At 34.3% G+C, this 14,191-nt stretch overlaps 2 protein-coding genes and 1 pseudogene across 2 annotated transcripts; all 3 read left to right on the top strand.

The window, feature by feature from the left end:
• The first annotated feature begins 514 nt into the window (after positions 1 to 514).
• Positions 515 to 1,459, top strand: LOC117031266 (olfactory receptor 52M1-like). Its single transcript, XM_033121762.1, has one exon. It carries the CDS (start codon positions 515 to 517, stop codon positions 1,457 to 1,459), a length of 945 nt encoding a protein of 314 aa, XP_032977653.1.
• Positions 1,460 to 7,683: 6,224 nt separating this feature from the next.
• LOC117029729 (olfactory receptor 52D1-like) lies at positions 7,684 to 8,628 on the top strand. Its single transcript, XM_033118926.1, has one exon. It carries the CDS (start codon positions 7,684 to 7,686, stop codon positions 8,626 to 8,628), a length of 945 nt encoding a protein of 314 aa, XP_032974817.1.
• A 4,580-nt stretch (positions 8,629 to 13,208) lies between these two features.
• LOC117029730 (olfactory receptor 52D1-like) lies at positions 13,209 to 14,191 on the top strand (annotated as a pseudogene).

Below are 14,191 nucleotides of genomic sequence, written 5' to 3' on the forward strand. Positions count from 1 at the left end.
CAGAGAGGAAAAGAGTCAATTTATTTCTATTCCCAAGTATGGGTTGTTTAAATAACTCCCTAAAATTTTCACAAAGGCCTCTGCTTAATCACTTCCAGTTATGGAAAACTCACTTACATGAAATACTGTATGATAGCTCAAAAGAGAAGCACGGCAACGGCTCATAAATGTTTGTTGAATTAAGATTACAGATGGAATCTTTTACTGGAAATGAAGGGACAAAGTGACTAATGAATAGTTCCTTGAAATAATGGGAAAATGTGGTATTAGTATTATCTTTCTATACCTCAAAAAACAGTATTTTGGTATGTTATTACAAATTTTAACAGTCTGGGTCCAGTGGCTTCAAATACTCCAGGTTTGAATTTGAATTGTTTTTAACAGCACATCATTAATGGACCTTCTGAACAAAATCTCTTTTTTTTTTTTTTTTTTTTTAGCATCTGGTTCTGATCATCTTTGCATAGCAACTTTATCTTCAGAAGTACTTGTAAAAATCAAAGGAAAAACCATCATGCTTCTTCTCAATACATCTCGTCCCTTTCCTGTCACCTTCTTGCTGATGGGCATCCCAGGATTAGAGCACCTGCATGTCTGGATTGGAATTCCCTTCTGCTCCATATACATGGTGGCTGTGGTGGGGAATGTGACCATCCTGGCTGTGGTGAAGGCAGAGCGAAGCCTCCATGAGCCTATGTTCTTCTTTCTGTGCATGCTGTCAGTCACTGACCTGGTCCTCTCCACCTCTACACTGCCCCGCATGCTCTGTCTCTTCTGGCTCGGAGCCCATGACATCACCTTTGATGCTTGTTTGGCCCAAATGTTTTTCATCCACAGCTTTACTGCCATGGAATCAGGTTTCTTTTTGGCCATGGCCTTTGACCGTTATGTGGCCATTTGTCATCCACTGCGCCATACCACCATTCTCACCCATGTTCACATCACTATAATGGGTATCATTGTGGTGATTCGGGGTGTAGCCTTCTTTACCCCACATCCCATCCTACTAAAACAGCTTCCCTACTGCAGGACTCGAATCATTGCCCACACCTACTGTGAGTTCATGGCTGTGGTGAAGCTGGCATGTATGGACACAAGAGCCACCAAGCGTTATAGCCTCAGTATGGCTACAATCATTGGCTCTTGTGATGCCATTCTCATTGCCGTATCCTATGCCTTCATTCTGCGCTCTGTATTCCGCCTGCCATCCCGAGACGCTAGCTTTAAGGCTTTAGGTACATGTGGATCCCACGTCTGTGTTATTCTTGTCTTCTATTCCACAGCTGGTTTTTCCATTTTCACTCACCGTTTTGGGAAAAATATTCCTGCACATATCCATATTTTTATTGCAAATATGTACCTTTTGGTGCCCCCTTTTCTCAACCCCATTGTATATGGAGTAAGGACCAAGAAAATACGAGAATATGTTCTTAGGACACTAATGGTCAAAGTTGCTTGATTTTAGTTGGATCAATAAAAGAGTTGGTTCAAGAATAAATGGAAGTAAAAGAGATAATGTAAGGAAAATAATTAACTGCTTTCACTCTCACAATCTTAGTTGCTTTTACCACTTGAAAGGTCTTTTATTTACTAGATGTCTGTACATTCCAGAAATTCTAATTCAACAGATTATTTCAGTTTTTTAAATTATTAAGTATTGGAGAACTGATTGTTTTTGGAGAACTGATCCAAAAGTATGTGTCTTTTTTTAGATAATTACATATAGGGAGTAAACAGTAAAGGAGGAGGAAAAGGAGAAGGGTAAGTAAACAATACGTAAAGAAAGATTTCTCTAGAGAACTAAATGATGGACCATACATACCCGGCAATTTGAAACAATTTGATCCATGTATATGGCTGTGATTTTGTAGAATAGGTGATGAATGTTGTATCTCTCCTGTAACGGAATCAAATTGAAGAATTATGGTTTATCCAGATAAAGGGGTAGGACTAATAATATATAAATATTTAACATTACTATTAAGCAAATCTCTCACAAACGAACAAATATGAATTAATGTGAAGGCTCTAATTTTAATATTAAAGCTGCTCCATTTTCTAGAGAAATTTTGATAGAGATAGAGTGTATGTATTTCATAAAATAAGGCAATATCATTTTGACTGCTGAGTCTTTTGCTGAGTCTTTTGACTGCTAAAATTGAAGTTATGAATTCTCATTTTCATAACTCGTAGTCAATGTTACCAAATTACCAGGGCACCATGGGCATTGAGTCTACCTCATTCATTAGATAACTTGGAACACAGTATCAAGACATAAGATCTGAAATTTCTTATTAGCAACAATGTTAAAGCATTCATTTATTGTCTAATACCAAGGACTTTTTTCCTTCTCTAGTTCATTGTCACTGTTTTCCCATCCCAGTTTTATATTTCTCATTATTTTTTTTTAAATATAACCTAAGATCTGTGGATCTTTTTTATGCTTTAGATCTGTAAAAATTGTTTTATGAAACTTATGCTCTGAAATTTTTCATCTTCCCTTGCTTATTATCTTTAGAAGCTCACACCCATATTTAAACACAAAGACTAACATCTCTGGATTCACCATTCTCAGTTAATTCAAATGTGGGGAGAGTATGAAACTTTCTGTTTTGAAGAACTAGAAATATTTGATCATCTTTTCCCTGACTTCCTAATAGATGCTCAAATTGAACATATGTTCTTATTTGGTAAAATTTAGACTTCATGACTTTTTTTACAGGTAGTCCGATCACTTAATTGTTAAGGACGCAGGCTTTGGAGTTAGACTGCCTGGGTTCAAGTCCAGTATTCTTTGCCTGTCTAGTTTTATTGCTATTTAATTCCTCTTCCCCTCAATTTCCTAATATTTAAAAATGAGTGATAATACAACCTACCTCATATTGTTGTGTGATGATTAAATGAAACACGTAAGGAAGATCAGTACAATGTCACAAAGGAAACAAAATAAATGTGTGTGTTTTTTAATTCTTCCCCAGTGATTATAAGTTTCTATGTTCTCCACTTTTAGTTTAAAATAGCTTAGGAAATACCTATTATCTCTAATTTAATGTCTTTGTAACTGTGTAATATTTGTACTTTTTGATATTTATATAATGAATATATTTGATTCCAGTCCCTCGTCACTATATATTTACTAAATCTAGCAAAACCTCAAAAAAAAAGTTATGTTTTTTACTCTTTTTCTGTAGAGTACGTTGCTTAATACTATGACATTGATAACTTTATTAAACCCTCTGGAGAATAATAAAATGTTAATGGAGTAAAATAGAATAGTGATAAGATAAAGTAATCACTTTCAATCTCTTTTGTTAATAAAATTATTTACTATTTCACTTGATATTTTATAATATGTGTTCAATAAATACCCTTTAAATTGAATTAGAGTTACTTAGACTAACACTGAAATTTACTTTTGCATGATTATTAACTAATTCTCTTTCTCCTCTCTTTTCCTCAGAAAAAATAGGAATGAAGAGATCATAGTTAAGTTGTTTAGAATCCTTTGATACCAGATGTATCTGGAAAATATAAACTAACTCACTCATCTTCTGTGTAGACAAGTTTCCTGCAGCTTTCTCTGATTGTTCAGGGCCCCTTTTCTCTTGTTTTCTCATATGAACTAAGGGAATGGGATCCAATGAGGGTGCTGTAGACTAAATTGTAAAGACAACAAGGCTATATTATGATTGATGGCACTTACGTATACTCATATATGCTATTCATTCTTCTTCAAATATTTTTTACTGCCATATATCACTGTTATACCCTTTCTACTCCTGTTTATGGAGCAGGAGCTTATAACTGAAAGAAGCCTCCTCTGATGTTTTTATCAATATGTATTTTTATGTTAATAACAAAGTCCATAAAGATCTATCTATCATCTATCTATCTATCTATTATCTATCTAATACCACCACTTATATTTTTAGCATTATGATGGAATATGACTAAGGGGAATTTCACTGGTGCTTTTTATAGTGTAGTGAAATATACATAACATAACATTTATCATTTTAACTATTTTCAAGTGTACAGTTAAGTGGAATTAGTGCATTCATATTATTTACTGTGCAGCCAGCACCACCATCCATCTCCACAGTTTTTTTTCTACCCCAACTGAAATACCATATCCATGAAACACTAATTTCCCATTCCCACTTCTTCACATCTTCTGCCCACTACCATTCTACTACTGTCTCTAAGAATTTAGCTATACTAGGTGCCACATAGAAGTGAAACCATACAATATTTGTTCTTTTGTGACTGTCCATCTCACTTAGCATAATATCTTCAAAGTTCACCAATGTTGCAGCATGTGTTAGAAATTCCTTCCTTTTTAAAGTTATATGAATTCATTTTTGTTTATCCATTCATCCATCTGTAGATGGACAGTTGGGATGTTTCCACCTTTTGGCTATTGTGAATAATGCTGCTATAAACATAGGTATACAAAATAACCTATATAAGTCCTTGTTTTCACTTCTTTGGGGTTTATACCCAGAAGTAGAATTGACGGATCATATAGTAATTCTGTTCAATTTTTAAAGAACTTCCATGCCTTTTCCTGCAGCAGCTGTATCACTTTCCATTCTATTAGCAATGCACAAGGGTTCCTTCCAATTTTTCCACATTCACACCAAAAATAATTCTTTTCTTTTGTTATATTTTATTTTCTTTCTTTCTTCCTTCCTTCTTCTCTTCCTTCCTTCCTTCCTTCCTTCCTTCCTTCCTTCCTTCCTTCTTCCTTTCTTTCTTTCCTTCTTTCCTTCTTTCCTTCTTTCCTTCTTTCCTTCTTTCCTTCTTTCCTTCTTTCCTTCTTTCTTTCTTTCTTTCTTTCTTTCTTTCTTTCTTTCTTTCTTTCTTTCTTTCTTTCTTTCTTTCTTAACAGCCATCCTTATAAGAATGAAGTGTATCTCACTGTGGTTTTGATTTGCATTTCCCTAATGATTGGTTATGCTGAGTGTCTTTTTATGTGCTTATTGGCCATTTGAACATATTTTTGAACAAAAGTCTACTGTACTCCTTTGCCCATTTTTTACCAGTCATTGTTGTTGATTATTACATTGAACACAAATAGTGAAAGTGGGCATTCGTATCTTGCTCCTGACCATAGAGGAAAAGCCTTCAGTATTTCACCACATAGTATGAAGTAGCTGTAGGTTTCTTTATATATGGCCTTTTTTATATTGAGGTTGGTAGTATCTTTTGATTATTCCCTTTCTAATATTTTAAAAGAGTTAACTTGGAGGACAAACCTCTATCATTTCTTTAACTCAGCAAGTTACTGAAGTCACTAGCCCTATATTATTATGAATGGCATCTGTACCACTCACAATTCTAATCAGGAAACAGAAAGCACTTGAGTATTTAGTACAAGGCATCTTTAATACAGGTGGTTATTTACACAAATTATAGGATTTCTGAGAAGTCAAGCATTTGACAGTGAGGACTCCCTGAAATTAGAAACCACATGAATCCACACCAAGTGTAGCCAGCAAAACATAGAGACACCAGTAGTTTAATCATATCTCAGAAATATGAGTCTCCCACTGTAATCTGAAGCCATGGAAATCCCCTCTGGTAGAATCTGAAACCAAAGAGTAGATTCAGTTGAGGAAATTGAGAAATAGAGAGGATTGTCCCAGTGTCCCCACTGAACAAACCCAGCACAAATACAGATGATCTCTGATCTTGGGAAAGAGCCTGTAATGTTCACTTTTCCTGAAATACAGAGTAGAAGAAAAAGATAAGAGAAACATATCTATAAAAGCATATCCAAACTTTGCATAACATCCCAACCAAAACACAAATAATAATGCTCCCATACTTGGGGATATTGCCTACCCTGTATTTGATTAAACAAATAAAGTTCAGAGGAATACAGGGATAGGAACGTGAAACTTTAATTGTTTTTAAAACTAAATCTGGTTCAGGTGAGTTACTTAAGAATATCTAGAGGCATGTGAAGATATTCATACAGTCACCCTGATTATTCATAAACTTGTTGCTCCATGATATTCTACACTCCTTCTAGCTCTAATCACATATGTTATAAGAAAGCATTTAGTGCTTAAGCCAAAAAGGTATAACAAATCAAGTATCTCATGATACCTGGAGCCCACAGGCCATCTCCTATTGATTTCTAAGCTCAGAACTCAAGTAATATGGACACCATAAGACTGAGCCCTTCCAAGAGACCAAACTGCCTGGAGAGATCAGGAGAAATTAATGAAACTGCCTACAATCAGGCAGCATTCTCAGGAGAGTCTATGTATAACATATTCCTTGCAAGCTTCTGATCCCTCAGGATAAGAAATGTAATGGCACCTGTTGTAATGATAGCCAATATTATGCTGAGCCTCAGGCTGAGCAGTGAGACCATCTAACCATAAATGTGAGAGAACCAGATTATAGGCAGGAGAGTTGTGGTTGAGGTGGGAAGGGAGAATTCAGTGCTTCCTTGGAAAGGAATGGTAGAGCTTATGCTGGAGGTCCTAAGTCCAGTCACAGCAGTGAAGACTTAACCCTTATGGTTGCCTGAAAGATGCTCAACTTCTTGACTTGACGAAAAATAAGGTAGAGATGTACATGTTGTTCATAATTTTTGTTAACCTCGCCCTAGAATTCAGTCTCAAACTACATTGGTAAAAACCTTATTTGTTTTTGTTAAACTTTGCTTTATTCAGACTAAAAGGATGCCTCGTATTATATAAGCTTATCATACACTGATATTTGAATCAAATTAATGATTTATCAATTTAAAATTTGGTATCATTAGGATACCTTTCAAAAACAATTGTTCACACATTCCAAGACACACTTTCTGGTAACCTGATATCTTGAGCCAAGAGTTGCATTTAAAAGTTTACTTGGGAAACAAAACCCAGCATCAAATGTACTACATGACTGAAGAATATATTATGCACTTTCCAGAAGAGTTTAATCTATCATTTAAAAAAAATTATAAATGTCTAGTAACATCTACACCCATGTTTTACTGACTTAGTCATTTTCTCTATTAGATTGTCTTTCAAAATAATGATTTTTTACCATTCAGTTTGGCTGATTTTATGAAGAGAAGGGTCTTTTCTTTATTAACTCAATGTCTCACCCTTCAATATAAGACTAGTTTTGTTCAGTTCTTTATTGACCCAATTGTTCTTTAGTATTTCCCAAGTCTCATTTTCCTTATATCTATAAGCCCTATTATTGGGAGGGGGTAAGAGGGGTTAAATATACAAATGCCTGATTTTATTCATGATGGTTTAACTTTTACTTTTTTTGTTATATTGGATGGTAGAAAATTATATCTTCACATTCAACTACTACCTCTATAATACTACATAATATTGCCAAAATAAATTTTAACCAACCAACTGGACAATACTTTCTGAAGAAAGCAAAAAAAGCAAGGCAGGGGGTGGAAAGGAGAGAGAGAAAAAAAGAGAGAGAGAGAGAAAATAACTTTCTATTATTTTTCTTACCCATAATGTACAGTCACATCTATTTAATGCATTGAGAGTGTATTATTGAAGAAACCATTTAATAGTCAGTTGCGTGTTATTAAATGTTAACATCTCTTGCAGCCCATAATAATAAAACAAAAATTGGTCTTCATATACTTAAAATCTTTGTGATTTTTAATTTAGACAGGATCATGGAATATCCATTCTTTGAATAATGTTAGGTTACAACAGGACCAGTCTTCAACCTATCACCTTCCTACTGCTTGGCATTCCAGGATTGGAAGCTGCCCACATATGGATCTCCATCCCTTTCTGCTTGGTCTATCTATTATCTCTGATGGGAAATGTTGCCCTTTTATTAATTGTCAAGACAGACCACAAACTGCATGAGCCAATGTACCTCTTTCTATGCATGCTGTCAGTGACTGATTTGATGCTTACCACTTCTACACTTCCCAAGATGCTCAGTCTCTTCTGGTTCAATGACAGAGAGATCTACTTTGAAGCTTGCCTCACTCAAATGTATCTCATCCATTCTCTGTCTACTATGGAATCTGGATTTATCTTGGCCATGGCTTTTGACCGCTATATAGCCATCTGCCACCCACTAAGACATACTACTATCTTAACGCCTACAGTGATTGTAGGCTTGGGTATGTTCATTGTCTTCAGAGGAGCTGTGCTTCTCAGTCCACACCCCTTCCTACTGAGGTGGCTTTCCTACTGCAAAACTAATGTCATCTCCCATACTTATTGTGAGTTTATGGCTCTGATAAAGCTGGTTTGCACTGAGACCAAAATTCGTAGAGCCTATAGCCTAATTGTGGCGTTCCTGACAGGGGGATTAGATTTCATATTGATCATCTGTTCCTATATACTTATTCTTTTCACTGTCTTTGATCTCCCATCCAAAGCTGCCCGCCTCAAGACCTTAAGTACCTGTGTCTCCCATGTATGGGTCATCTTGGTGTTTTATACACCAGCCTTTTTCTCTTTTCTCACTCATAGGTTTGGTCACCACATTGCTCCACATATCCACATTTTTATAGCCAATATATATCTTCTTATTCCACCAATGATGAATCCTATTATTTATGGTGTTAAAACCAAAAGAATCAAGGAGGGATTCTTTAAATTATTAACAGTCAAATATGTTTGACTTTGCTAGGTTTGTGATTCCCCTGATCATCAACAAAGACAAAGTTTTATCAAACAGGGAATGTTGAAACTGAATCAGCATTACCTTGATGTGAGAAACTTTTTAGCTACATTTTGGTTTCATATAGGATAGTAAAACTTGTAAGTAAGTACATTGACCTCACTGAGCAGTAGCAAGTATAGAAAATACAGAGGAAGTGGAAAAAATTAGAGCAAAACTTTTAATTATTTTATTTGTCTTTCCAAACCTAGTAGTTAGAACAATCTGTGGGACTTATTAAGTCATAAGAAACTTTCTATTGAATAATTTCAATTTTAATTGAAGTCTAATTTACCTTATTTTCTTTTATGGATCCTGTTTTTGTGTCATATCTAAGAACTGTATTGCCTAACTTTGGGTTATGAAGATTTTCTCCTATAAATTCTTTGAAAACTTTATGTTGTTTAAGATGTGAGATTTAGATTAAGATTCATCTATGATATAGTGATAATAATCTCTGTGAATTTGAATCTTAAATAAGGTAATATAGAATAATAATTCTAAACATAATCAAATCTAATTTCCACTTTATGTAACAAAGTTTTCTAAGATCTATTTACCTTTCTGAATCAAACATAGTAAGTTTAAAAAACAAACACAAAAACCCCACAATACCCAAGTAGTGATATAAAATAAAAATAAAACATATATACCTGTGCATAACAACACTAGATGACATAATAAAGTAGTCAGGTTCTTGTGCCTATGCATAAAATAAATGTGAGTGTGAAATTTATAAATGCCAGTTAATCCTGGTGTGTTTTATTGATTATTCAAATGCCAGGAGAAATGTTATTGTTTTGTTTGGTGATGTAGTTTTCAAAAATGTTGAATAACTTTTGATAATCTTAACACAACAATGTACAATAATCCTTTGACATACATGATAGTTACCCTTCTAGAATATCCAGTGTATGTTTACGTGTTAAAACCATGCAAAGATAATTTATGATAACAAGTAAAGCAAAGTAAAAAAAAAAAAAAAATCGACATTCAGAACAGTAAATATAAATAACTAGTGGAGTTATTAAGTAAAGAAAGAATCCTCCAGTAATACATAGAATAATTCCTTCCAACTTCCCACCTTCCACAAAATGTTCTGTGTCTAAGAGGAATTCCAGATATGCAACTGGACACTGTGTAGTTAAAAAAAATAGAAATGTTCTGAATGTTTAATTTCACCTTGCTTTATATTTACTAGCAGAATTGCTGGCAGAATTGCAGCCTCCTGAAGGCAGTTGGCTGCAGAGTTTATGGAAAAATTTCCATTTCCAATGAGGAAATCTTTATATAAAGCCAACATAGCCTCAGAGGAGGAAAATACATGCACCATTCTGATTAGAGATGCTGCTTCCTTCTGTTAAAAGTAAAATAAAACCAAAAAATAAATCTAAAATCAAAATAAACAAAAAGCTAACAAACAAAAAATCCCACTTGTATTGCTCTAATTTTCATCCTAATGAACAAAGCATGCCAGTTTAGAGTCTTTACCCATAAAAGCAAAAGATATTAGCACCACCACAATTTCCATCATCATTAATCACCACTACCACTTACTTATTGATGTGGTTATTATGTTATTCATTTTATTTAATATTATAACCATATTAATTCATTTAATTTTACTATAGAAGTTATAATTAGTACCCATATTTTAGAGTTTAGGAAATTCAAGATTGTAAAGATTAAATTATATTAAAAAGGTTGTACTATCAATAAGTGGCAGACCAAGCCTGAAACCACAACATGAGGTTTATCACATACCTAAGTACGCTCATATTGGAGTTCACAACAAAAGGAAGGTTTGTCCGTTCAGAAGTCTTAGCCATTTAGTTCCCCAGGAAAATAGAAAACTATTTTGTTCAAGGCTTTCTAGATTAGGTTATTTTAATGGTCTCAAAGATATATGCATACATGTTTGCATATCCATTTACAAATCAATATATCTATTTAAATGTTTTAAAAAAGAAAAGAAGTAATAGGATATGGAATTCCTGATATTTAACACATTTTTCTTATAATTCGACTTTATATAGAATAGATTTTTCACTTCAATGAGTCTGATTCACTTGCACTTTACACATCAGATAAAGGCCTTTTAAATTACACTAACTGGAAAAAAAAACACAACACATGGACTTTTGTTTTGAGAAGGGAAACTCAGATCCTGTGATAAAATATATAGCATCGTAGATTTATTTTTCTGCCATTCAAATTGATATAGTAAACAATCCTACAATTCTTTTTTTTTTTTTTTTTTTTTTTTTTTTGAGACATCCTCAATTACTCTTTGTTCGATTTGGGCAAATTACTTAACCTGTGAGCATTAGTGAAGACATCGGGATGGGTTAATGTAAACATTATATGTAAAATAAGTGATATGTTAAAGGCCCAAGGACGTTTGTAACTGGAGATTGGACAGAGAAGACTAATAAAATATGTGGCAGAAAAGGGGACAGATGATTCTTCTTGTTTGACTCACGTCTATTACAACATCTCTTTTGCTGGTCATCAATGATTGTCAGTGCTAATTTCACAAATTATTTCCAAGGTTATCAATTAAAGAGCAACAGAGGATTTATTTACACTGCTTGATATTGTTTTATAGTCCTTCGTATCCATTTGGAAATGAAAGTCTTAAGCTTACATTTAAAAGGCAATATTAAAATAATAACAACAATAATAAAAATATTAAATGACTTTTTATTTATCAAATAGTATATGGGAAAATGTCTTCTATATATTCTTAATTTTACTATCACAAAACTCCTAAAAAGGTATATATTATGTTCTTTTTTAAGATAATAAAATAACATCAGCTCAGCTGATATAATTTAGGCAATATCTAGAAATATGAAACTTGACGGAATACCTGGAGAAATATTATCATTTCAGGTGATTCTGAGGCAGGAATTACATGGATAATATTTTGTTAGCATTGCTATAAACCATACTTACTCATAATTTAGATGTTAAAGAATGTGGGGCTATGGAAAATTTAATCAGTTTTGTGCTGTAAGGACAAATGTTTTTCCTACATAATCTGTATATATTTAATCTCACCGAAGTACAATTATACAATCACCATCATGACCCTAATGCCCACAGACTCTTTAATTATTGGTTCTTGAGGCTAGTCCTCTAGTGACTGCAAAACTCTCGAAGGATGTCATCTGCTCAATCAGTGAGAATCCTCTAGAAGAAGGAAGAGAGATACTCTCATTCACGATCTTTTACAACCATTCCCATGAGGCATTAATTTTGTATAAACCTCATGAAAGACATGTGGGCACAAGAGCAAGAAGTGGGTGGCAACTAGTTTGTCTTACAGCCTTCTGAGAGATGAGTACAACCCAGGCAAAAAGACCAGTAAGATGAAGGGGTCAGAGGACTACGTGAGGCAGCAGCATTTCTACGCAAAAGAAAAACAGAAGAGGAATTAAAAATATTTAACAATCTATGCATAGAGAATAAGCAACAAATGGACTCCAGTCATAGACTTGAAGTCAAATCAGGAAAGTCTCCTGCTGTGCCAGCTTGCACTCGTTTAGTGGATAAATTATAGGGGCATCTGCAAGATCTCTGATATAGGCTATGGTAGATAAAAGAAAGGCAGCCCTTAGGGAATTCAAAATGGAGGCTGTTTATCAACAAGAACAGAATTACTTAAACATGGCAATTTTTTAGAGACTTACTGGTGCAGCAGCTGAACAAGATATTTTGGAGATTTAAAAGTATTTTAAAGACAAAAACTAATAAATAAAAAATAATAAATGAAATTAGTTATATTCTGAGATAGTGCATATTTGGCCACCACTGTGGAGATGTGTCTGAGAGATATGGCTGCATGATTACTTTTCACTTTACAAAGTGTTAGTAACAGAGAGATCAAGTAAAACTAAAATAAAATTCTGTTTAAATGGTTCAAATATTCATATTTGTCTTTACATATCAATCTGATTATTCACATAAATTGGCATATATTAGGTTCAATAAGTGTTTTTAATCTAAAATAGCAACTTGCTTTTATAATGAGTTTAAATGTAAACAGACAAATTTCCAATGAAGAGAAAAAAATGAGCCTTACAGACGAAAACATGTTTTAGAGACATAAGCAGAGCAATAAATTTCTAATACTCACTTGAAGATGAGCCTTTTTGTTTTTATTTATTTGTTTGTTTAATGAAAATTTAAGCAAAATGAACACATACTATAATTCCAGCACTTACTATGTGGTATTTATATAGCAGAGGATATATGAGATATGGGGCAAAACGTCCCAACTTTAGGGCCTATTCTTTCTTTTCCTTAGGATAGAGTTCTCTCTATTTTACCCTTTGAATTTTGAGATTAAAATAAATATTACTGACTAATTCCACATCCTTTCCCCCCATACATGAATTTGGCACCAAGTTTCCTACCACCGATTGTCATAAAATATGTGTCACATATTTTAGGTGTAAACAGAGTAAATTTTATGTTCAGTCTATTGAAAATAATTTTGACAACCTTAAGATAGAGCAGGTTGAATGACTCTGAAAATGTCAGTTGAAAATAGAACCAATTTCCACCCAACACTTTCCTTCTCCTTGGAATCCCAGGGATGGAAGCTGCTCACGTCTGGATCTCCATCCCCTTTTTCCTGGTCCATCTGCTGGCTCTTATGGGGAATTGTGCCCTTGTGCTCATCATCAAGACAGACCCTAGTCTTCATGAAGCTATGTATCTCTTCCTCTGTATGCTTTCTGTGAATGACCTGATGCTGTGTACCACTGCCCTTCCCAAGATCCTCAGCCTCTTCTGGTTCAATGACAGAGAAATCAATTTTAAAGCTTGCCCTACCCAGATATTCTTTATACACTCTTTGTCCACCACAGAGCTGGGATTGCTGTTGGCCATGGCCTTTGACTGATATGTGGCCATCTGCAACCCTTTAAGTCACTCTACCATCCTGACACATGGAGTGATCACGGCTTTGATTTTGGCCACTGGGCTACATGGAGTTATCCTGCTGATTCCTCATCTTTTCTTACTGACGAGGCTTCCCTACTGCAAAACCAATGTCATTGCCCACAACTATTGCAAATTTATGGCCCTAATCAAAGTGGCCTGTGCCAATACCAGGATCCATAGATTTTATAGCTTAATTCTTGCCTTCCTTACTGATGGGCTGGAATTCATATAGATAATCTGCTCTTATATTCTCATTCTTCATGCTGTGTTTCATCTCCCATCAAAGGAGGCCAGACTCAAGACCTTTAGCACATGTGGCTGTCATGTTTGGGTCATCTTGGTGTTTTACACACCTGCCTTTTTCTCCTTTATCACCCACAGATTTGGCCATAACATAGTTCCACATATCCACATCTTTATAGCCAACATTTACCTTCTTATCCTTCCTATGATGAACTCTATCATCTATGGTGTCAAAACCAAAAATATCCGGGAGAAGTTTCTTAAAGTCTTAACAAATACATATGTTTGCATTTGTAAGATTTTTAAAATTAACAAGCAACACAGATGA

Source organism: Rhinolophus ferrumequinum, chromosome 11 (genome assembly GCF_004115265.2).
Source record: "Rhinolophus ferrumequinum isolate MPI-CBG mRhiFer1 chromosome 11, mRhiFer1_v1.p, whole genome shotgun sequence".
Taxonomy (NCBI): Eukaryota; Metazoa; Chordata; class Mammalia; order Chiroptera; family Rhinolophidae; genus Rhinolophus; species Rhinolophus ferrumequinum.

Coding starts and splice junctions, on each gene's coding strand:
- LOC117031266 (XM_033121762.1), top strand. CDS start 515: ATGCTTCTTCTCAATACATCTCGTCCCTTTCCTGTCACCTTCTTGCTG.
- LOC117029729 (XM_033118926.1), top strand. CDS start 7,684: ATGTTAGGTTACAACAGGACCAGTCTTCAACCTATCACCTTCCTACTG.